Genomic DNA, 25519 nt, shown 5'->3' with positions numbered 1-25519 from the left:
TACAGATCTGAAGATGAAGGTCTACTGTAGGTCCATATAAAGCAAAAGAACACAGTGCTCTGCTTCTCAGGAAGCTGCCTCTGTTTTGCTGTATTTTCCATAAATGTAGCTGTTAATAAGACTTTATAATGTATGACTTAAAATTCTTCATTAAGAATGCCTTCTAATTATTTAGAGAATAAATGACAGCAGGACTAAACAAGAAAAAGGAAACCTAATGATCTTTAAAAACCAATGCATCACACAAAGTGGTCAAAACTAGATGTAATAAAGTCCACTATTTTCCAAAGCTGGCTTGAGTTTGAAATCAACCTACAGTGTATTTGTCCAAGAACTGTCCTGTCAGGTAAGAGCAGACAAGTTTTTATCAGAAACATTTATTAAACAAAACTGATACCAATGCACACGTAGTCAAGTTAACACCCCTAATAAAAAAAGCAACTCGGCCAAGACCAAAATTATCTTCGCTTCTGGAAGATGTTGCCCCGGCCCATACCACGGCCTCTTCCTCTTGCAGCCACTGAAGAAAGAAAACATCAGGGATGACATGAATTTGACATACCTGCATATTTATCTCAACAACCGACAAGCAAAACATGGACAACACTCAAGGTCTCTTGCTCAGAAGCAAGGAAATGCTCAGGAAGTGATGTGAGAACAAGAAGCTTTCTGTGAGAAGAACTAGAACCTAATGCTCCCACAGTCTGGCTCCTCAGAACAACTGCAGTAAATATTCATACATCTCATGTTCTGTCTGACACACAAATCTGTGTCACCCGAGAGATTTGAAACCCCCCACTCTTGCGAGGTTTTGCAGCAGTACTCAGTAAGTTACTCCTCCACATAAACATTACTGCACACTGAAGTTAACCAGGGACTTTGTGGCACACGATTGTTACTCAACTACCTAATAACTAGACTGATCCCCTGAGAAAGGCAGAGATGAGAGTGAACTACAGAAAAGCTAATAATTACAGCTTCCCAGTAGCTTAAATACTTTATAATTAAAACTGTTTTCCTACAAAAACTTAACAAGAACACCTGAATCCTTCCCTAAGTATTCCAAACAGCTGGTGGCCACAACTGCAGGAAAACAGAACTCTTAAGTTTAACAGAAAGGCTCTGTTTAACAAGACTACTCACTAACTCTAAATTACTGTAGCATCAACATTACACGTTCATATTCACACATATTACAATCCAGGTAATTGGGACAATTTGAGTCTTGACTCTGACTATAAGATAAAACATACAGAAAAACACTGTATGAACCAGTAATCTTTTCACTTCCTACTGCTTAATCTCCTCAGTGACAGAGATGAGTTTTTCAGTTCTACAGGAAAATAGGGGGAGAGATCATGAACAAATTGTACATACCTTGAGCTTTGAGAATAGCTGCTTTCCCTCGCCCAGCTCCAGAACCTTGGTTTTTATTCTTCATGCTCTTTAGCATAGGAGCATTCTTCAACATATCTGGTAAGATGAGAAACCGTATTTTGCTGCCCCTGATGTACACCTGCTCGAGCTGTGCCACCCGTCCATCTCTGTATGTCACTGTTATGTTGGACATCTGGAAGGTAAAAATCAGTCAGTGCTCAGACAGGTCTCAGCAGTGACACAAGGCATCATGACCATTTAAACACACCCCATGCCTGCTGCCCGGGACTTCTGTTTTCTCCACAGTTTACAAATTAGCTTTATCAGCAGCATTATTTTTGTTTTCTTGTATGCAAACAATTTTAGTAAAGGTGTTCCAGTACTATTAGGAAAGCATTCTGATTTCAATGATCACTCGTCTGAAGTCAAAATCAGGCCCTCTTGGAATGACTGAAGTAATATGCATTAAATAAACTTCAGTTTCTTAAATCAAGGGCTTTTTATTCTTATACTCCGTGGCTTTAAATAAAGAACTCCAGAAAACCACTGGAGTGTTCACAAGACAGACTTAAAATCTCTGATCCTACTGACAGGGATGCCCAATCTTACTCTGAAACTGGAAATAAGCTCTGGTCTCTGGAGCATTCTGTAATGCTGAATCCACTTCACCACAATAAAAAGCAGCAGCATGGTTTTCTTTATCCCACAACTAAAAGCAAGTCTTTTACTCAAATTTTCAGCCTTCCCAGGGCCAGATCAGCCAAGCTTCCCTCCATCCTTGTGAAGCAAGAGATACCTGACAATTCATGTTGTCTTCAGCTTCGATAAGTTTGCCTCGATAAACTTCTCCTGTATTGGTCTCACAGGTCACGATGTGGCCCTCGGCCTCATGCAGGACCTTGATGGGCACTCCAATCGACATGGCTGCAGTGCTGTGGCTCTACACCTGAGGCACGAGGAAAGCAAAAGCTTTCATTACAAAGGAAGGTGTAAAATAAACTCCAGCTATACAATCCATCATCCCTTCCATTAGTGTAAAGCACCATTTTCCTCACACTTAACAAACGCGATTTGACTATGCATCAATAACGCTTCTCTAGAGACGTGCCCACGGGGAGACTTTAAACATCAACAGCCAGTCTTTTCCAGGTCTCTTCTAGGAAATTCACTTTTAAGGACCACGTAACAAAACAGCCGAGCCCCAGGTACATCCCACAGCGGTAGAGCCCCGCGGGCAGCACGGCCGCGCTCAGGGCCGCAGCGCCAAGCACCGGGCCCTTCGTGAGGGGGCCGGGGCCACCCCAACCCTCCCGCACCTCGCCGCTCTGACCCGGCCCCCTCCGGCCCCTCGGGGGATGCGGCACGGCTCGGGGAGCTGCAGAGGGCCCGGGGAGCGAGCAAGAACCGCAGGGGACGCGGCCCGAGGCCGGCACTCACCGCCCGGCGCTGCCCGCGCTCTCCGCTAATGGCCTCCGCCGCCTCCCGCCCTGCTCCGCGCGCCGGAACCGGAACGCGGCGCTGGGGGCGGTGCGGCCTCGTCCCGTCCGCTGCCGCCCGGGGCCAGCCCGGCAGCCCCGCGGTGCCCCGTGCCCGGGGCAGGGCTGCGCTCCCCCCGCCCGCCGTGTCATGCCCCTGCCCGCCCGCTCGCCCCACCGCTCTCCCCGCCGCCACGGCGCGGGGCAAGCGCCCCGGGGCCCGGCCCCCCTCAGCCCCCGCCTCCGGGAGGAGCCAGCGCCGGGCCCCGGGGCCGCGCCGCCGGCTCGGCGGGGCCGGCAGTGAACGGGCGGCGGGAGCCGCAGCCATGAAGAGCCCCCGGGAGGCCGGCGAGCCGCCGCCAGGTCAGTGCGGCCCGCCGAGCCCTGCTCGGACCGGCGGGGCCTCTGCGGGCAGGGGGGCGGCGGGGAGGCGGAACGGGCCGGGGAGGGGGCCCGGCGGAGAGCGGGCGGCTCCTGCGGGCCCTGCCGGAGGCCTCCCGGTCCTGCCGAGCCGCGGTGCTGCGGGTTTCGCCCACAGCAGCGATGTGGAATTACCGGCTCCGTCGGTAAGGTCGCGGCCGCGGGGAGCTGGCGGAGCGCAGAGCGGCTCGCAGGGTGATTTACAGGCACGGCAGGGACGGGCTGGGATCCGGATAGCCGTCGCTGAAGAGCTCTAGGTGTGTTGGGAAACAGGTGACTGGAAACTGGACGGCCAAGAAAACTCGCTCTCTGAAGCTTTCACGTAGAACACATGTACCTCTTGGTTATTGTGGGACTTGGTCGAGGCCCGGGCTGTTTACAAAAAGGGGACAGATTCATACCATGCCAAGAAAAAAATAGATTAAACAGGGGCACAACTAGGAAAAATATAACAACATTATCTGAAAAGTTCTATAAATAATACACCAAAATTAAATGAGTCATCGTGATGTCAAATTTATTTTTATTCCCATCATAAAATGTAGAGGACCTTGTAACAAAACTTCTCAAATGCCTTTTCTAGATCAAAGGTTACTGAGAAAAGCCCTTTGTGGTTAACTCAGTTTGGTCAGTGCTGAAGTAGCAATGACAGGCACAGCTCTTCAAGTCCTGCTAGTGCTGAGGGTGCTCCTGAAACTGAATCCACTACATTGCCAGCTCAATAAAAATAAAAAAACTAAGGCAGAGGATGGAGCTTGTATTTTGGGACTTTTTGGCAGAGATTATTAATTTGCCCTCTCTATTGAGGTTTTGATGGAATTAATGCGAAAGGACAACTGGTGCCACTTGTGAGTTTTAAGTTGTGAGTTTTGTTTAAATTCTATTAATCATCTGTGAGAAAAAAAACAAAACACATCTATAGAAAAGGCTTAAATCTGTGGGGAAGAGATTCCTGCCCAGAGATCTTGGTATGTTTTTTCCCAGTTTGGTTTAACTCCTTTTGTGGCACAGAAGTACAATTAGACTACAAGAGAAAAGATGAATACTTGTGTCTTACCTGCTGTCATCCAGGAGCTTCAATTGAGGGGTGGTGGGTACGTCATCCCACCAGAAAAAACACAAATAAAAAACAACAACAACAAAAAGAACTTCCAAGGATAAAAAAAGTAATTTCCAAGGGAAAAGGGAGTGGAAAGCCCCTTAGGTATAGAACAATAAAGGAGTATGAGATTAAAACGGATGCTTATCTGTTCCCCTAAGAAAGAAAAAAAGTCCACCTGCAAATACCATGTTCCTAAGTTTCCATGGCTGTAGTGCTGAGGACAGGGTGACTTTTAATGGCATGGAAAAACATTCCTGTGTGGTTTGACATTGTGTTCTGCTCACACAGTTGACTGCATCCAGCTGAAAGTGCCAGTGATTCAGCAGCTGTACCACTGGGACTGCGGGCTGGCCTGCTCCAGGATGGTGCTTCAGTAAGTGGCTCTCTTAGAGTGGGAAATCCCATTCCATGGGGAGGGGTAGCAGGAAGCAAATCCCAGGGAGAAGAGGTGTGTTGAAGCAGCCATGAGTTCAGTCTTAGGAGAGTAACAGTTTTTGAGATACCCTTGGACAGTGACTGCTGCTTGGGCCTGGCCCAGCTCTCCAGCAGGAGCAAGGGAAAATATAAACTGCAGTGAACTTTGGACCCTTTTGAATAATTGACTAATTAGGCAGATGCAGAATACCTAATCAGCTCTATGAACTTTGCAGGCTGGTATGCATAAGCTCATAGAAAGTGTTGCCTCTTTCCTTTTGTTGCAATTCAGAACTGATAGTTAGCTGTGACTCACCTGATTCCTTTCTGTGTATTCAAGTGATGGGTAGGTGTATCCCAGTTTATGAGTGTGTGCTGTACCTGTACTATCTCTGTCCTGCTGAGCCCCAACCTGTGGGATGAGTGTTTGTGTTCCAGGAGTAGTTTCAGCTTCAAAATAGTGTTGCCCTTTGGGGTGTTTTTTTTGTTGTTGTTTTTGTTTATTTTTGGTTTTACCTTTTTTTGAACTAGTAGCTGTCCTGCTGAACTCCTCTTTCCTTCCACAGAGGAACATGAGCTTAGGTGCAGGAGAAATACCTATTTAGATGTCCACTTAGTAGATATGAAGCAGAAGATTTTCATTTCTCTCCATCCCTTCTGCCAAGACGTTAGTCCGTGTGCTGGTAATTTCCCATCTTGACTACTGTAACCTCTATTCCCTTTACCTGTTTGCCACTCCAGTCTGCCCAAAACTCAGCTTCCAAGATTAATCTTCTCACCCTGCTGATCTGACCTTGTTTGCCCTGCATCCTCAATTCCAGTCCCTGTTTATTTTTCATCATTCCATTTGTTTTCTTACTTTCAGAACTCCCTGTAACTACTTCACCCTGCCCCTTTGCAACCTGTCCCAAGCTTCCTCCTGACTTCATCCCCCTCTTTCTTCCTTTTATGTCATCAGTGCCTAAGACAAGCTTCCTTTGAATATTTACTGAATTCCTTTATGGCTCCTCCTTTTGAAATCCATCTATTGTGTGAAGGAAGTTTTAGTCTTTGACTCTTCTTTCTGTGTTGGCTCTAATACACTTGTACATTACACTGTAAATCCTTCAGGACAGAGTTCTATACCAGCTTGCCTCTGGTACAGCACCTGTACACTTGTAGCACTCTAAAATAGTCAAGGAACCACACATCTCCAATTTTAAAAAGTCAGCAATAAATCCAGTTAAACATTCCCTACTCCCTTCCCTTAAATTTCTGTTTTCTTTGTGGGTTGGTTTGGTTTTTTTTTTTTTGGTTATTTCTTAGCCAAGCCCACTGTTTCAGTTTTTATGTGCTGTGATGTAGAGAGGCTTGGGCTACAGCACACATTTTCCTTCTCCTAAGATCTGTGCTTCCCTTCCCCTACCTTTCCTATACCATAGGTACCTGAATCATTTGGACAATGATGAATTTCAGAAAGCCATCCAGGAACTCCAGTTAACAAAGAGTATCTGGACTATTGACCTGGCCTACCTAATGCGGCACTTCGGAGTTAGGCATAAATTTTGCACCCAGACACTTGGAGTGGACAAGGGCTACAAAAATCAGGTCAGTATTCTCACCCACAGGGGGAAAGCAGGCAGCTTTAAAAGCCTCAAGTATCATGCTATAAAAACTCTGCTGTGTTACTGACAGTCAGCCACGGTTAATTCAACCTACTGCCAAAATTGGCACAAGTCTGTTCCAAAGACAGTATGATCCCACATATTGATTCCATCTTTTGAATTTTTAAAAAGTTTGCATGTAGTGTTCATGAAAGGTTCCAACCTATTTGACAGCCTTGGAGACTGAAGCCCTGTATTTATCTACAGAACAGGTACAGCCTGGGCAGCAGCAGTGTTTAGCTTCCACACTTTCCCCACCACCGTGCCTCAGCCTTGACCTGGAAGATCCACCTCTAGAGGTGAGAGGGGAACTCAGCCTCCCATCCACTGAGAGCTTGGCCTCTCCAGGACTGCCCACAAGGGGCCAAGGAGGGCCTGTAGCAGCCGTGACTTTACTGCAAGCTCCTGCCCAGTTTCCCCTGGGAAACCAGACGGGCTTCTCTCATGTAGGCAGCTGAACAGCCGCTGGATAGAAACTGCAACAGTAACTGACCAGGAGCCATTTAATTTGTAATTCAGAGCAAATTGTCCCGTTTCCAGTGAACTAAGGGAGAGATCTCTTATCCCATAGCCAGATCTCCAAATTATGCTGGCCCTTGCTAGCAGACTAAGTGGTGGATTACCCAAGGTAAACACCATTCCAGTTCAGAACTTCTGTTATTTCCCCAGTCATTTTACAGGAAGCACTTTGACACGGAAGAGAATCGAGTGAATCAGCTCTTTGCACAAGCCAAAGACTGCAAGGTGCTGGTGGAGAAATGGTAAGCTTACTGTTTTCTTTCTCTTTGGAGATTCTGTGGGCCCCTGCTTTTCTTGGAGGCACCAAGCTAAACTGCTGAAACAGAACAAAATCAAGCCCTAAGCCTTTTTTTGCCAACTAGTGTCTTCCTACTTTTCCTGTCTCAAAAAAAACCAGTGCACATCAAGAGCTAATAATGAAGTTTGAAGAAAAATTAGCCATGATGCACAATAAGTGATACAAAAATGCTGCTAACAGCTGTCTGTGTTTTGAATTTGGTTATCCATTACACTTAGGCAGTAGGGAGTGCCTACAGCACTCTAATTTGCCATTGTCGGAATTAAAGAGAATGCTGTATGGGTACAGAACTCATTGTTCCCAAAGCTATGCAAACATGGATCTCTGTTCCCAGACAAACATGCAAAGTACAAGTTAGCATAGGAACTTTTGCCAAGGGGACCATGAAATGAGGAACTCCATGAAAGAACTGCAAACCCAGAAATGGAAAAACTACAGAATTTTCATAATCAGCAGTGAAATTCTATTGGGGAATGACTAAGCATACAACTTGAGCTGTGTCCCTTTTTATAGAGAAGCTGGATTTGGATCCCTGTTGTCAAAGTGGGGTAAATGATATGGGGTAAGCCAAGAAGAGAGGATATGGGGCAGCCATATAGCATTTGAATGCTGAAGTGTAACTTATATTTAGCAGAATCAAGTGCCCTTTCTAATATGTGTGGAGTCACTTTAACTACAGCTGTGACAGGACAAAAGGGACACTCAGTCCCTCTTGCTTTTACATTCTTAAGACTGTGGCCTTGATCGAGGCAGGGACAGAGGGCATATCTGCCTGTGCAGTTCTGAGGCTGGGGCATCAGAGTGGGGAAGTGACACTGGGAAAGATTAAATAAAAAGCACATGAGTTCAGTCAGGTAGCTGTGTTCACACAGCACAGACATCTGGAACAGATCCAAGTGATGAGCTTCTCACGCATATGGAACACACCATCTGCCTCAGTGAAGTACAGCTTTTAACAGATGAGGTTATAGGTGGTGTTTGGTGGATACTTACTCTCTGTGGAAATAAAGCCTCCAGAGTATCAGGCCATTCAAGACTTGGGCTGGGAGAAACACAGCCTGTGTGACACAGGCAAATTTGGGCACATCTTAATTTGGTTAGCGGTTACACAATATTTAACCACTCAGTTGATAAAGATTTGGTGTTTCAGAGATAAGCTTTTCAAACAGCGAGAACACTTCAAATTTTCCTACAACAGAAGTCCCTCAAGTTACTAAGTGAGTTGCCAGCTCCTTTAATTCTCTTCTCTGGGGCATCTGGTGTCATCTCAGAATGTGTTACTGCAGAACCCAGAGCTGTTGCTCTGCACTTCAGTAGCAGCAGTGAAATGAAAAGGCCTTGAATGCTACAGGTTCTGTCAGGCTTTGTCCATAGAAAAGCCTGCAGGGTGTAACAACAAAGAGCTGTACCTGTGATATGGAAGTGTATCTATAGAAATGTGTATCTCTAGGATATAGTGTATCTATAGAAATGCCAGCTGCACTGTCCACCATCACATTTCCTTTACACCTGCCTCTTTCAATAAGCGTGTCTGTTCCTTTCCTTGCAGCACAGTAACCGTTCAAGACATCCAAAACCACCTGTCCCAGGGTCACGTAGCCATTGTCCTTGTGAACGCGGTCCTGCTACTGTGTGATCTTTGTTCAAGTCCTGTCAAATACTGCTGCTTCCTTCCCATTGGACAGAAGTGCTTCTGCAGGAGCCCTGACTACCAGGGCCATTTCATTGTGTTATGTGGCTACAACAAAGCCTCAGGGAGTATCTACTACAACAACCCTGCCTATGCTGACCGTGAGTAGCCTGTCCCTTTTGGATGGATTCCCTTTTGGATGGATTTGCAGCCAGTGCATTGCTAATGAGTCTGACACAGAACCACAGCTGGACCTCCCCTCAGTGCACAGGCATTTCAAGCATCACTACCCAATTTGTCAGAAGGGGTTTTGCCATTAATTACATCACTGCTGCACTTTGTGGTGTGATTTAGTTGAAACATTCAGATAGGCATTCCAGCAAATGGCTTGTTTGACTTTCAGATGGGTTAGTGAGAGATGATGAAATGTCTACGTGCAGAATATAACAGAAGGGCCATTTTGATATCTATTTGCAGCATTACTTCAGTGGGCTCTTTAAGGTGAAAAAATCTACCCAAGTGAATTGTAGCCTAAGCTGCTGGGTGTAGTCTCAGTACTAGTTTGGTTTGTGGATGCTGTTACATCCAGTGTAAGAACCTTTCACTGGCAACTCCTGGATTTTTTGTAACATTTTGTTCCTTCTTCCCAGGAACATGCTGCACCAGCATCAGTAACTTTGAGGAAGCCAGGACAAGTTATGGCACTGATGAAGATATTCTGTTCATCTACACAGACAGCTGACATCCACAGAGGACACTCCTGCTCCTTCCTGCACAGCCTGCACGGCAGCTGGCTGCTCGTCTCAGGACTCCCCTGCACACACCTCACTCCTGAACTGCAGTGGGACCTTCAACAAGGGAGGCTTTATAGACATTCACAGGACTGTAGTTCAATGCTGTCTTTACCATTTTTTTTCTTTTTTTCTGATGATGTATCTGATTTTGCAATGTCTGTCTCTGGTTTTTTTGGTGGTTTTTTTTTTTTCCATAATTTTCAACATTGCACATTTGACAGCAGTTCTAAAATACAGGCCCAGAGCCTGTTCACTTTCAGCTTATTTTCAAATTAAACACATAAGAAAAAAGCACCAAATTTATGAACTTTAACGCCTGGTAATATTTGCATAGGTTTAGGTAAACAAACAAACAAAAAAAGTAGAAAATATTTGTTTCTATCTCTGTCAAAGCATCAAGGGCTGCTCTTCATCCAAAATCTATGGATTTGAAGTTCAGCAGAGTATTATAAATGAAAAAAATATTAACTTAAAATACTTTTAAATAATAAAATATGCCTGCTGGCTCATCAGTATTGTCTGCGATGTAGGAAACTTCCCATGTACCAAATTCACAGAGATTTTGCATTTATGCAACTGCAATATTGGAATTGCTCCCTTGCACTACAAACTCAATTTCTTTTGGCTAAATCCTCTTGGATGACTGCTCAGAGCTCCAGATTGCTCCAAAACTTTTAGTGGAAAGATTTTATTTGCACTTGGAAGTCCTTATTGCTCTTTGCAAAAAAGCTCTGAAATGTTATGCCACCCACATGTGCCAGTTTCTGCAGAATCCGTTCTAAATATGAATGTTCTAAATATTTAAACTTATTAAGCAAATGCAGAAAATCATCATCCACACTAATGGTATATATTTTGTGTGTAAAGTGTAAATATCTGACAGCATCTACTGCATTGTGCCTAAAATGCTGAATCATAATTCAAGCCAAATTTTGCTGTTGGTATTAGTTTAGTGACCTTCTAAGAAGAGCTAAAATCAATTAAGAAAAGAGGAAATAAAAGCATACCTGCTACAAGTAAGAAGGCAGGAATGTGGATTTTTTAGCTCTTATACTACAGCTGCATTTGGATTAAATTGCTGCTGTATTGAGACATTAAGTGAAATGGCAGCCCATTCATAGCCCTTTCCTCTGTTACCTGAGGAGCACTCTGAAGTGTAAGAAAAAACCACTTATTTCAGCTTCATCTATCCTAATTTCCTGTAAGTCTCAATCTTCAGTCCTGCCTATATGAAAGTGGGTAGGAAAATCAGCACTGATGTACAATAGGAAAATTTGCACTTAAGACAGAGATCCCACATCTCTGGCATTGTTTTAGGAAAAGAGCTGTTCAAGTTCTGGAACTGTGTGGAATCACAGTAAAAGGATATCGTTATGGATAACCAGTGGATATAATAAATAGGAATTGACTGTCAGCATAGAAAGTGTTTTTACCAAGATAAACATTTTCTTTTATCAGTTGCTGACTAACTGAAAAGTAAACAGTGTTGACTAAGTACTTAGTAAAATCAAGAGTGCTCCTTTGTACAAAGGCAGAAAATAGTAACAGACACCTAAAATGCAGTAACCTTTAAAATATTCTGAACAAAAGTGCGTGACATGAAATTCTGTGTGTCAGATTTTGCTTATCATTAGTGAAGTTTAAATACATTCTGGCACTGATGAGGAACAGGTAGGATGTGATTTGTGTAGAACCAGTCCATCAGTGCCACCAGCAGAATCCCTTCAGAAGAAAGGTACAAAACCTGGTGTAGATAATGCCTTTCAACTCCTCCAAAGTAAGTAACCAGAAGACTCCTGATCTGGGAATTTTTGTGTCCAGGGCCAAAATTGTGATGTTTGATGTAGAGAGAGTGTATTAGCTCAGTTAATAATTAACAGGTATGGAAGCTACAGGCTGTTAGAGTACTTCCTTAACCCATGCATTTTCAGGTAGGTAGTTCATTCAATACCATTAAACTGCCAAAGGATTTATCTTAGAGCAGGCTTGATTAGTTGAATAAAAACAATTCTTACAAAGGCTTATAATTGACATTCAGCATCTTACTGTTTCCGTTACCAAAAGTGAAGCCTGGGCATATAGAAAACATGAACTTAAGGGCAAGCTTGGTGTTCTGAAGTGCACACACAGGTGTCACAATATTGACTGGTAAGTGTTTGGTACCCAGGGTTTAAATGCTTCAACAAAAGTGAAAGATAAACAAAGCTGTCTAAGCTAGTGCAGACAAAAGGAGAGGTCCACTATTACAATGGGATCTTGAACAGCTGCCAAATGGAAGATAAGAGATGAAAACACAAGGAAGAAGCAAAAGCCAAGTGAAAAGACTGACACAAGTTCAGCTGAAAAAGCAGCTCACTGCACAAGCATCCAGAATATCTGCATTTTCTGAAACTTTGTTTCCTATTACAGGATTGTCTATCAAAACACTCACTCTGAAAATGTTCTGTTGCTTTGTTTTTGTCAGGATGTCAATAGCAAAGGAAGGGGATTTTACATGCAGGGATTTTATACATAAATATATTTTTATTTGTAATTAAGCCATTCTCAATAAAGGTTAAACTCACAAATAACCATGTAACATAATGTAGCAAGTTCATTTATTAACAAGTTTAAATGTTTTTGAAAATCTGAAACTAATTTAGAAAAACAAAAGAGTTCAAATATTACAACTACAAATTTATAGTTGCTGGGCTGTAAATTGTATTCAGTCTGCATTGCCTGAACTATTGCCATGACCCAGCTCATATGAAGCAAAATTTCAGAACACAGTACACCTAAGAAGAACAAATGTATCATTACTACCTTTATTCCACAGCTGGTTTGTGTACTCTGCAGCCACCACAGATCCTACTGGAGTGCAGCCCCAGGGAAGGAGTTTTCCTTACCCATCCTGAACTTTCTGTTCACAGTGAGAAGCATGCAACTGCCCCAGCCTTGCCTGTGCATTTGGCCAGGGTGTCTATTTCTGCTTCCCATCAGGGCAGTGAGCTTTGGAAGATCCCAAAGCATCTCTCTGAGCACAATTTCTGCACCTTGAAGGGGCCCAGCAAAGACACTGCTCCAGCTGTGGTTGTGTAAAAGTCAACAGAACCAAAGTGGTCTTGCTTTGCAGCACCCACAGATTTTCAAATAATGTCTGGGACATTACTCGGCTGTAACAGAACTGCATCAAGTAGAATGAGTAAGCAGAAAAAACAAATATAACCCAGATGAAAACAATTTCTGCTTCGTTTCTCCCTAAATTTTGCTTTTGGGCAGAGGGTAAAAACTAGAAAGCAGAAATAGATGTACAATGCAAAATTTAGGTAAAAAATTTCATGTCCTCTGAACTCATCCTATCAACTATATCACAGTACACTGTATGTGTTTCTACTCTAGAAAAGCACTGGATGTACTTCTGGCAAGGAACAGAACTTTGGACTCATTAGTGTAAATACCAAACACTTAAGAAGTAATTTTCAGTTATTTTACGTAACACAGTTTTGAATCTTATTATTTAAAATTGGTTACATGAAATTAAACTGACAACATTAAAACAGCAACTTGTGATTCACAGTAAAGCTATCATCCAACAGTAACTTTGAATTTGTCTTGTAACATTTGAGTGTAATGAGATGCTCTCTCTTACTCTTTGATGATATTGGGTATAAAGAAAGGTTGGATTGCTTCAGCAAGCTTTTCTGCATACATTTCATATCTACCAGTCATCTGGAAAGGAAAAATCAAAGCTTCAGTTCTTTCAGTGAGCTATAGAAGTACTTCAGTAGAAAATATTTCTATCCACTAGCTGTTTTTTTTCTATGACAATACATTCAATTGTCCCAAACATCAAAAGTGTAATTCCCTCAAAATTCAAGATCTCCAGTGCCTTAGCACAAATTATTTTTTATAAAAGAACTCATGTTGCCTGGGCCTGTATTTCTGTCTGAAAAAGAAGCATAGTTCCAACCTGAAAAGTCAAACTTTTAAATGAACACCTTCCTGTTTTGCAGGAACTGTCTCCTCCTGTGACACTCATGTCTGCTGACTTTCTAGTTATTAGAGTTGTTCTGGATAGCTGACAGTTGAATGTGAAAGGTGAACTTTTTTGTGCATCAACAATTTTTTACGTTATGTCAATGTAGGCAAAGAAGTGTCTCTGTAATTAGGGCTTCATGTTATGTCCGTGGCAACCAAGGAACCCTGTGCCAGCACTAAGTTTGTATATATGCCACTGACAGTGCTGGGGTTACTCTTACTTCACCCATTAATAATACAGAATATCGATGGTTTGGGCAACAGCAAGTTCTGGAAGTGCTGCAATACAGCAGTGATGTAGTGCTGTCATTCTCTTCTGAAGGGCACAGCCCACAGCACTGGCTCTGGGAGGGGCAAATTACATCTTTATTTAATTTGTTTAACCCCTTTGCTGCTCTAAGTTTAGCAAATACATTCTATTGAATGTCCATTTCAGGCAGCACTGGGTGCAAACTGCAGATACCAGAGCAGATTAAATAGGCTCCTACTTGCTGTTCGGGATTTTCTGCAGTGGGTAATTTGTGACCCCTCTTCCTCATTCCCCAGAGCAAGAACTACCTCGGTCTTGGCCAAAACTGAGAGGAAAAGGAAACAGCTCTCTCCTGTCACATAAACAAAACCACAGCTGTGCCTTATGTGCCAAAACCCAACAATAGCACTCCACACCATTAACATGAAATTAAGGTGCTGAAAGCACAGGATTTGAAGACAACAAAAAATACACAATTCTACACAAATCAGCCAAAGGGCAGTGTTTTGCTTTTACTGTTTGTTTTTGCTAATCAATACAATTGCTTTTATTCAGATACCCCTCCTAAGCTGGTAGAAGCAATGCTCCATGACACACTAAGCCTGTACTCCATAGTAAGGGCCTCAGACTCTGGTGGCAAAGCATAACTGAGTGCCTGCCTGACTTAAAAAACTAAGAATCTCTCAGTACCACTTAATTCCATTATGGCAACAATTGCATGCCTACTACAGGCATCTGTAAAATAACAAATGCAATTCTGTTCCAGAAGATGACCTGAAATTACTTCTTGGTTTTAGTCCCTATATATGGATTAGCAATATTAGCAAAGAAATTAACCTCTAGAGAAGAATTACTATTTTTTAAACTAGAAACCTTATTCAGCATTTCAAATCCACAGAGACTTTTCATTTTTATGTCGAATTGATGTCAAAATATGTTGAACATTGCACCATACTGTAATGCACAACAGACAAATAAACCAGCTCTATAAAATAAATGTCTGCTTGCAGTAGCATGATGTTCAAAAACTGACACTCCTTGCAAATGATTACTTATTTTAAATACTAGGTGATCACTTAAAAACCTACATATATTGTACAGCTGCTTAGCCTGGCATTCTGGTCTACTTTGTTATGATTCAAATCATGCTGATCTTAAGAGTAACTAGGAAAAAGTTCTAGTCTTTAGCAGTACTGAGGACTGGAACAAAAGATCTGTCTCCACAGAAGCAAGCAAGATGTTTCTTCATTGACAGAGTCTATTTCCAGAGTTGCCACTTCTTTTCTTTTTTTGTTCCAATAGAATCTTAGTGTGGCCTGTTGTAAACTTGATCAGAATAAAAAAAGAACTAGAGTGTTGTTCGATTAAAAAAAATAAATCTGGTCACTCCACTGGATCATTTTATAATACAGCACCCCACATAGCTTGTACTGGCACAACTGAAGGGTTAGCAAGCTGCTGTGCTGAGGCAGCCATTTCTCCAACCAGCACTGCTGCTGGACAAATTAAATCCAATTATGCCCTCTGGAAAGATGAACCAAATTAGCTTTACCTCAGAATACAAAAAAATAGTATTAAATAAGGTTTGTTAAAGCCATATGGAGTGGCTTGCAGCTATCTTAATCTGATTTAGATAAATTCAAAAGTGTGTTAAGATCCTTCAGAGATGGATACAGTACACAGTTCTTTCTCTGTAGTTTCAACATATCCACAAATTCAGGAAGTTAACACTGCAAGAATTTTGCCTTCAGAAAGTGCTCAGAAGCTTGTGGGTTTGGGTTTTCACTAAATTTCTCCAAAACTGACAATTAAGACCTTTAAGAATATATAATAGTACCATATTAGATAGATCCAATGCCTGGCTCCACTCAGCAACAAATGCTTACATTCACTGCATAAGGAAAGCACAAACTCTTCCCCAGCAATCCTCAGAGCTCCTGGCAATCCACATTAAGGTCCCAAGGCTAAGGTTTTCATTTGAAAGCTACTGGCCTAGTTTCCCTCAATTTAGCTCCTTTTCCAAATCTATTTATGCTTTTGGCCTCCATAACATCCTGTTAAATTAGTTCAACAATTTAAGCTCTGAACTGCTAAAAAAAAAAAAAAAAAAAAGCTGCCTTTTAACTATTGTAACATCATAGAATCATTATCAAGGCTTGTTTGTTCTAATATCATATTTTCTTTATAATCAGGCTTACCTTAAAATTCCATTTGTCACTGACTTGCCTGCAGAGGTTTAGGTCCATCTCTGCCACCAGCAGCCCATCCTGAGTGCGAGAGAGTCCCGGGGTCCTGCTGCCGTCTGGTGCAGCTACGTAACTCGAGCCATAGAAATGGCCCAACTCATGGTGTGCTTAGAGAGATTTTTAAAAATCATGTATTGCCATTTGCAAATAGGTATGTAACTTAACATGCAGGGTCCCACAAACCCTGACTCCATTTCTTGGGGACTCACTGTCCTTTAGGCAAGATAATTATGTTGAAGAATCACAGCATGACCCTAAAATAACTGCAGTTTTGGCCAGTTATAATTTTCACGCACAGTACACTATCAAATTATCAGGAAAATCTCACTGCATTGCCTTTCAAATAATGCACCATTATGCTTTTCCATTATTAGATCTCAGGACTAAAAGCTTTGCTTTCATTGCTTTTTACTTAGCATTTAAATGAATTCTAATTGTCAAATCATGCATTTTCAAAACAGCTGACAGAGATGCACCCATTCTGTTTTCAACAGAAGGTCAGAAGTGAAAACACTGGGATTTGAGGCACAGAAAAGATGTTATTTCATATTGCACAACTATGAGCTGTGCCAAAAATCAATCACATCTGTTGTACTACAAAGCAATGGATACCACTGACCTTTTTCATGCAGCTGCTAAAAAAACTACTTAGCTCCAAAACTGGCTAAAAAAGGCTCAGGCCCACTCTGGATGGAGCCACAAGCAGCCATGGTTTCCTAGCACAAATTACTGTGTTTCAACACATAAGTACATACAAGAAAATCTCATGGTCCTCACTGATCATTCTCTTTAACTTCCAGCAAATCTGGGAACTGGTACCAAATTCTGAACATACCTTTTCCACCATCTCCAGAAGTAAAGGCATTTTTGTAGTATTCCTGTGAAATAAGAGGAATCCATAGGTGGCAGTATAATCCCATTTCAGTCAAGAAATCCTCGCTAGCCCATCATATTTGGAAGTTTATATAAATCTACAAATATTTTTTTCTGGCACACAATCAGCCCTGTCTAAAGGGAGACATCAGAGAGGCCTAGTTTCTGTGACAGATAGCACAGAACACAAGGTCTTTTTGTATCACTGCCTGTTGTTCATACACTTTGGGGAACATGCCTCGTTATCCATTTCACAAGTTTAAAGAGGCAATAGAGGAGATATTTAACCAAACATATCTTTTTGGATCACAAAAAAAGGCAAACATATTTACATAGCAGCAAGCAACAAGTCTGGATTTTTCCTGGGAATCTAATTTTAAAAATATACACATAGCATAACTGGACTAATTTGAAGGTAAAAATGACCTATTGCATGCACTATTAAATTTAATTATAGAATTTTACAGTCCAGAAAGAGGCAGTATCTGTACAACAGCCACAAGTAGTGTACTGCTGACTCTAGGATATATTAAATTTTCAGCCATTTTGGCTAAAAGAATACTGATTTCACCAGAGAAACTGGGAGAGTTAGGAAAAGGGTGGGTGCCTGTTACAGAGATTCAAGAACAGGAAGCAGCTGCAACCAAAAAGTAGGCTGCCAGCAACAGAGGCAGCTCTCAATCTCTTCATCACTGTCCATCTTCAAATCACATCATAAACCCTAGTACAGTGGTTACACAGCAGAGGAACCCAAGCATTCTAGTGCTATCAGTCCCTGCCTTGAACAAACTCATGCTCCAGCCCCTGAATGACGGAATGGAACAGTGAAGATACGAACCGTTCCTACTCTGTTGATGGGACACGTGAAGCAGTGATTGGCTATGGCAGCGTTTCTGGCTTCGATTGGCCACAGCGCCTCGCTGCAACACACAAAGAGACAGCAGGTATTCATTAATTGTACATTTCAGTGCTAAATCTAGATTCACTGTCTCACACTGCACATTTTCTGTCAAAGAAGCCAAAGCTAGCTTTCAGGAAATCAAGTCAGTACGGTGCAATTAATGTTAATCTGCAGAAGATTAATCTCAAGGGACAGTTTACACTGGTCCAGTCTGGTTCAAGAGCCATGATAATCATAAAATTGCCAGCAGTTTAAAAAAAATGTTTCTGAGAAACGTGTATCTCAGCTTGGTGCTGAAAACTGCAATTTCATACCACACTCCTAGGTGGACAATGCAAGGTGGTAAAATAAGCCTGAACATGATCATTACCTATTATATAGCAAAAATATTACATAAAAAAATCTAAATAAACTCTCAGTTTTCAGAACACCAGCTGGATGCTGGTTAATGCTGTCTCAAAGACAGGAGACTGCTGATGCACAATAAAGTTCTGAAAGACAATCAGTTACTGGGAGGAGACCGAGAGCCCAAAATTCCTGGTGGATGAGAATGCAGCTCCTTTGTAAGACAAAACAAGGAGACTGCACTTGCAAGGCCTCAGCAAAGAGCATTTTAGGCCCCACTGAGGGGCTCAGAGGTTCAGTTAATCCAGAAAGGGAGCAGTGGCATAGATCAGTTTGTATTTTACCTGAGTGTCCCAATAGTGGCTGAAGGGTTGAAGATGATCTCTGCTCCATTCATGCTATACATGAGCCAGTTCAGAGGGTGGTGGCGCCCATAACAGATGTTCACAGCAATTGCCCCAAACTGTGTCTGAAACACTGGGTGTCCTGTATTTCCTTCCATGTAGTAAGTAGACTACAAACAAACAAGAAAAAACTAACAAACAAAAAACCCAACCAACCAACAAAACCCACAACAGCAGACTTCTTAAAGAAGTGCAAAGAAGTACTTCCAACTAAAAATGCTTTTTAATCTGTAGATGGAAGGCTGAGGACAATACAATGAGATTTACAAAATCTCTTAGGCAGAAGGAAAAATGAATACAGAAATGCCAAGGCAGCAGCAGGAACGTGCATTCACTGAAATTACACTCTTATAACTACTTTCAAGCAAAGGAACTTTTTTTATGCAGCAGGCAGTGCACTTCCAAAATATGCTACTTTCTGAAAGTACCATCACCAGATTCAGACAGGGAGAAAGACAGTGATAAAGATGCACAGATAAGGAGACAAAACATGCCACCCAACATTCCTCATACAACACTGAGGATCTTAAGGGAGTAGAGAAGCTGCAGTGGCCAGGCTGATTCCTGACAGTGTCCTTTGTGCTGATCTGAGACAGAAGAGCAAGGGACACAATCCACCATCCTGGCCCAACGGGACATGTCTCTCATCAGGGAAGGGAAGTGCTGCAAAGCAGACCCCTCTCTATTGAAATTATCTGCTCCTTGTAACCACCACTGCCATTGGTCCTGAAGGAAGTAGAAACACCTGAGGTACAGCTGGGGAACAAACCTGGGCCTCCTCTAAGAGTGTGCCAATGGCATGACAGATACAGGAGGGTCACTTTCTGAAACCAAGGGCTACAGGTTCAGTATGCCCAGTAAAATAATTGTCTCATGTTTCTTATTTATTATCAGGTCTCATGAAATTGCACAGCCCCTTGGGCACTGATTTGATCTCCATTCATATCTGTAGACAGCAGACCACATGGTGGGTGCTCACACAAGCCTTTTTCAAAACAATTCTGCTGAATGAATATTATTTCTTTCCTTACAATAGGAGAAGAAAAACAGGAATGCTGTTGCTTCAGGGAATTCATCAGTTCCTATTTCTTTATTTCACACCAGAGGTCACAATCCTCTCCACAGCAATAAACTGTGATGTCTCAAGAAGGATTGATTTTTGTTTATACGGCCTCCCACACATGGCTGAATAGGCCACAGACCAATCTCTTTGCCCTTTCCATTTAGTTCTTACTGATTCAATGGGCATGATTTTAACAAGGCTCCTTTCCCATCTGCCCTACAGAGACAACCCACCAGAAATAATTTCAAACTCGGTATTTCCTTGAGGTTTAACTTTGTTGATAAAGAAAACAACATGATGAATATAATCCTTTCCTGTAGCCTGGGTGGTTTCTGAAATTGCTTTATCAGAATTGTTTAGCTCAGAAGAGTGGACTTAATGCATTGCTAACAAAGCCAGCTGAAGACAGTGCTGTCTTAGGTAAACACTACCTGATTCTGTAACAAGGTAGATACAAGAAGAAATGCCAAATCATTATAGTATATTTGGAAACTATAAACAGATTGCTTTGTAGTAATTCTGGCATTTAGGATTCTAAGAACTAACTTCTTTTAGCAACTGTGCAAAAATCGTAACAAAACTCTATTTATACTTCACATGAGAAAGTAAAAATACTTTCTTTTTTTAGGTGTCTCTCATTACAGTTTCATAGCTGGAAACACTGAGTTTCTTGGAATCTGTTGATTCTCCACTAAACATTGTCAGGAAAACTGAAAGACATCATATTTTAGCACAAGCAACAGCAATTTATTTTTTATTGGATTACATAAGGAACAAATAAAAAATCTGGAAAGTAACTAATGAATTTCTTAGCTACTACTTTTGCTAGCTAAAGGACAGACCTGATAAAATAATATTAAATATCAAAATAATTGTTAAAAATACAAGGTAAGACTAGTGACTGACAGACTGTGCCAGAAATTCATTGTGTAGAACTCTATTACAGCCTCCTCTGGAGAAACTCAAACCAGCCTGATCAGGTCTGGGAGCAAGGTCAAAACTTTCAGAGACCTTTGAACACAAAGTTTTGAGACCCAAAAGAACTTTTTGCATTAATAAAAAAGCATTTTAGGTTCTGAAGCCTCAGTTTGATGACTGGAGCAGTCAGCCAAGGAACAAAAGCAACTGCAGGTATACAGCAGCCTCCTGTGCTTAGAAGAAATGCCTCTATTAATTACTCACTTTAGCTGACAAGGAGAGATTTAGTTAGGTAAGACAATGTATTTTTAGACTTCAGTTAATTTTTAATCCTGATCTTTCTGCTTGTGATAATTCTATGGAAGGATAAACACATTTCAGCTTTACCACTCATTGCCTTTACTTCCAGTTGAGTTTCTGATTCTGGAGGATGGCCCAAAACCTGCTGGGGGCTTCAGCTGCAATAATGTGATTAGTAAACACAAGATGCCATAAAACAGCTATTCAGTCAGAGGCACAATGAATTAAGGGATTCTGCTCGAATAAACACAAGCAAAAGGAACTGTCATTTCCAAGACAACCTCACAGAGAAACAGAGAAAGGCTGTAAGTAATGTTCATGCTTGAACCATGAAACAATTGCCCTGCAAATTAAAGTAAGTTCAATGTGCACACATGACAAAACTACCCAAGCCAATCATGCACAACAAACATAACACAGCTGTAACTTACACAATTCTTTTAAAGGATATTTGATACTGTTGAAGTTTCACTGGGCCAAGGAAGAGCACCTAACAAGATTCAGTATTATTTTTTTTTCCTTTAATTCTCATCACTCTCACAGAAATTATTCCTTTTTGAGAAATTAACTTACTATCGCTTCATCTCAGAAAAACATTGATTTGACAGTAAGTGAACCACATTTTCTAGAAACACATTGCATTTCCTGCCACTGTGACTCGGACACAACCAAAAGCTGCAAGGTAAGACTAACCTGATTGTCACAATACTGCATCTTACCTCATTGAAATCTCCAACCCTTGGAATATGATTTTTCCTACTTTTGCCAAGGAGTGCTCCAGAATTAGAAATGATCACTGCAGTATTCCACAGAATTCCACCGTGCAGTTCATCTCGCTCCAGGATTGGAGACACCACAACCATATTGTACTTCTTTGCAAGCTGCACAAGTGAACATGAGTACCTCTATTATACACCAGCCTGCAGTACCCCAGAATGACAGACACCACAGCCAGCTGAAAACAGTCAATTAAAAGAAAAGGTAAGACAGCATTGCGTGTTAACTAGAAATGTTAAATAACACAGATGCAAGTGAGAAATACAGCAAATTCTGCCTGCCAGTTCAATGGTGTATTGCCTTTTCCTTCAAATGATGTCAGTGGTTTTTTTCTTTTTTTCTTGGTTGGTTGATTGGTTGGTTTTTTTACCTCTTGACAGAATTTTGTTGTTGGCCCATCCTCGGCTGACTCAGCAAATTCAGTCCAAGGAAGTTTCTCTCTTGTACAAAAAGCAAAGGGCATGGCTGGAAAACAACAAAGCAAGGCACAGTGTGTGTACAAAAATGTTCATGTCACTCAAGAAATACATGCTATTTGCATGAATACAGATTAAAAAAAAAATAACAACTAAGACCATGTTAATTAAAAACAGATTTTTGAATTTTAATACCTGTCTAGAAAACCTCCCCAAAGTTTTAGGAGAAAAATAAAAAGAGGAAAGGATCATAAAGGATGCCATGAAGGAGCTCCAAATGTCATATGGCAGTCTTCAATACAACAGACCCCTCATATCTCTTCCAAACAGTCTGGCTACCTCAGACTCCTTCGTTTTCCCTTTAGGAAGCAAATCACTACAGTCAACTGCTGTATCTTGGAAGATTTCTACTGTTTACTTACAAGATATAGTACAGGACACCTGTTAAAATAGAAGGCACTCGGCAGCCTACAGGGAACCACAGAAAATACTCACTCCAAGCCTCCTGGAAACACACAATGTTGACCCCACACATTGCAGCCACTCCCACCATCTCCTCAATGCGTCTGTGCAGAGCAGCCACCTGATTGTAAGAAATGTCACATTATTAAAAAAAGTCACATGTTCTAACTCACCTCTGTGTTAACCTCTAACCTAGCTAACCTCTGTGTGCCTGGTTTTACAACCATGTTCACATGGAGTTTATCTTGTTCTATACTTAGTGCCATTGCTTTCAGGGGAAATAACTTGGTATCACTCCTAAACACTGATAGTAGAGTCAGATTCAGATTTTTAAAAGCATTTAGATGCTGAAAATAGAGAAAGCATTCCAGTGGGATCCTGATTTCATGGCTGCAACATTTATATAGCTGGAAACTCACTGCTGCCTGACTTGCAAAAAGCTGAAAATCTAAACAGAATCAACAAAAACCATAATTTTGCTGCTCATTGTAAACAACCTACAGGATGATGTTAAATCCTCTGTCCTAAGAGCTAAGTAATTATTACCAAGAAAAATCATCAAAGTATTTATTAATTAGTTTTCTAGAGTATTCTACTTAAAGATAAGCATAGGTGTAGTACTTTGCATTGCTAGTTTCAGTTGTCAAAAAACAGTGAATAAAGACAAGACTGCAGTGACCTGTGAACTCAAAAATTGTATATTGATTTACAGAAATAGTTAACTAGTTATTCATAAAGCAAAATCATTAATTAATCATAATACTTTATTCAACCACTGTTACATAAAGAATCCACAAAATGGATTAATTTACTGAATTAATGACTTGCATCTGTGATAGGTAATCTTTCCAAAACAAACTACTTCAGAAATATTCTGTCCTGTCACTGTACAAAACTACTACTTCAGGAAATTTTATAAATGCAGTGTTTTCTTTCCCTTTTTTAAAGCTACTCTCAGGAGACTTATTTCTATACCTATTTGTCACTTCAGTGCTGTTGTGTCCAAGATGTTAAGAGATGATGGTTTCAGAATCATTAATGTTGGAATAGACCTCTAAGATCATCAACCAAGTCCAACCATTAACCCAGCACTGCCAAGTCACCACTAAACCATGTTATCTTGTAATAAGATTTCACTCACTGCTATACAAAGAATAATGAACACAGCTTTATTAATCTGTTTCCTCTAATGGATTTTCCTGTAATGGAACATTTCTCAATTAAAACAAGAACTGCACCTGTGGTTTCCACTGGTTGCAGTCTCTTTTGATTTTGTGTAAATGATTTTGTGTTTCATCTTAGAGGCAAAGGATTTTCATGTACAAAATGAGCTACTAAATATTTAGCTTTGGAAAAACTGCAAGCAGGTTGGGCATGCTAGGCAAACACAAGAGATGTTTCTGAGAAACTGTAAAACCAAATGTGTGATTCCAATTTTTTACAGGATGCTCCACTGCAGTAGTGATGGGTTCTGTACTGCCAGAGAATCATTAGACATTTCATGATACTGCTCCTAAAATCAGTAGTTGAACTGTGCTATGTCTCAATCCAGCAGAAGAGGAGTTAGAAACAGCCCCAGTCCCAGTTTGTGTACCTGGACTGCCACTGCTGTGTCTGTGGGAAGAGGAATTTTATTCTGTATCAGTCCCACTCGAACAATACGTGGCCTTCTCAATTGCTCCGAAGCAGCTTCAAATCCATAGCCCTGTAGCTCAAAATCCCTTTCCTGGGCTGCTGACAATGCAGCAGTTGGCAAGTCAAGTTTTCTGGATTGAACAGGAAACAAAGACATTTCAAGATGAGATGTTCTCCTCTTCTGCCCTGAATGCAATGGACCAAGGGGATGACAATTCTGTCTAACCCTGCAGAGACACCCAAGCTCCCAGGCCCCAACATTCATCCATCAGCCAAGGGCCAGGCTCATGTGCTGATCTTACCGTTCACCTCCACATCACCAATCTCCCCCTGTCCTCCTGTCATTCCCAGACACTAACCCCTTGCTGCAGAAATCAAGGAGCACATGCACACAAGCTTCCACCTGCCATACCTGGATTATAAATACTTTCCCTCCAATGAATTTTCCTCCAATTTAATTCCTACTTGTCAGGCTCTATCACCCCGGTATCACTATTCCCGTCAGGTCTTTCATCCCTGTCCATCACCTTCTTACAGCGGCCTGCTCCGCACACCTGGATCACCTCCAAAATACCCCGGTCACCTCTCTGCAGCACCACAAGCTCTACTTTTCCTTTCTCCCCTCAGCCCAGCCCTGTGTCTTGCATACCCGCCCTCACAATGGCTCCTTCCCCTCATTGCCCGGCAGGGCATCCCCGCGGAGCCCGGGGAGAGGAGGGACGGAAACCCGCAGAGCAGGGGGCGAGCCCGTCCTGGTGGCGCACCTGGCCTCGCCCCCATAGAGGATCCGCTTCACCTCGGCGAGTTCCCCGGGCGGGATGTGCCGCTCCAGGCACGACTCCAGCGACTCCAGGGCTCCCGCCATGGCTGAGGGCGAGCGCGCGCAGCCCCTCAGCCGCTCGGTGGGCCCCTGGACTTTGCCCCGGGCGGCCCCGTCGGTCACGCCCCGCTCCCCTCACGGGTTTTGGCGGGACGGTCCCGTCAGGTGCCGCCGTGCCCTGAGGGGCGGGCGGGGGCCATGGCCGGGCTCTGGGCGCCCCTGGAGCGGGGCCGGGGGACATGGCCGGGCTCTGGGCGCCCCTGGAGCGGGGCCGGGGGCCATGGCCGGGCTCTGGGCGCTCCGGGAGCGGGGCCGGTCACAAAGGGGAACGGAGCGCCCAGAACTCGTAAGTGCTCGTGGTCGAAAGGAACCAAAAAAGTCGGAGAGTCCACAAAAGTTCACTTGGCGTGGGAATCCGCT

General features: G+C 42.3%; 3 protein-coding genes across 4 annotated transcripts; 1 reads left to right on the top strand and 2 right to left on the bottom strand.

Annotated features, from left to right (window-relative positions):
* Positions 1–361: 361 nt before the first annotated feature.
* SNRPD3 (small nuclear ribonucleoprotein D3 polypeptide) lies at positions 362–2952 on the bottom strand. Its single transcript, XM_058851228.1, has 4 exons — positions 2815–2952; positions 2174–2323; positions 1378–1570; positions 362–520 (listed from the first exon to the last, which is right to left on the bottom strand). The coding sequence occupies exons 2-4, from the start codon at positions 2297–2299 to the stop codon at positions 459–461; spliced, it is 381 nt and encodes a 126-aa protein (XP_058707211.1). The 5' UTR covers positions 2300–2323; positions 2815–2952; the 3' UTR covers positions 362–458.
* GUCD1 (guanylyl cyclase domain containing 1) lies at positions 2843–10160 on the top strand. Of its 2 annotated transcripts, XM_058851226.1 has the most exons (7): positions 2843–3215; positions 4663–4747; positions 6210–6375; positions 6644–6730; positions 7101–7192; positions 8798–9039; positions 9529–10160. In XM_058851226.1, the coding sequence occupies exons 1-7, from the start codon at positions 2843–2845 to the stop codon at positions 9618–9620; spliced, it is 1137 nt and encodes a 378-aa protein (XP_058707209.1). In that variant the 3' UTR covers positions 9621–10160. The 2 variants fall into 2 exon arrangements, with proteins under 2 accessions (XP_058707209.1, XP_058707210.1); XM_058851227.1 differs by lacking the exon at positions 6644–6730.
* Positions 10161–12252: 2092 nt separating this feature from the next.
* On the bottom strand, positions 12253–25216 carry UPB1 (beta-ureidopropionase 1). The gene is made up of 10 exons (XM_058851225.1): positions 25044–25216; positions 24239–24410; positions 22678–22765; positions 22137–22231; positions 21709–21870; positions 18649–18818; positions 17897–17978; positions 17021–17063; positions 16138–16292; positions 12253–13380 (listed from the first exon to the last, which is right to left on the bottom strand). Exons 1-10 carry the CDS (start codon positions 25142–25144, stop codon positions 13297–13299), a joined length of 1152 nt encoding a protein of 383 aa, XP_058707208.1. The 5' UTR covers positions 25145–25216; the 3' UTR covers positions 12253–13296.
* Between the last annotated feature and the right edge of the window lie 303 nt (positions 25217–25519).

This window comes from Poecile atricapillus, chromosome 16, assembly GCF_030490865.1.
Source record: "Poecile atricapillus isolate bPoeAtr1 chromosome 16, bPoeAtr1.hap1, whole genome shotgun sequence".
NCBI classification, from domain to species: domain Eukaryota; kingdom Metazoa; phylum Chordata; class Aves; order Passeriformes; family Paridae; genus Poecile; species Poecile atricapillus.
Note: the sequence above shows the minus strand (reverse complement) of the source record. Positions and strands in the feature narration are given on the sequence as shown.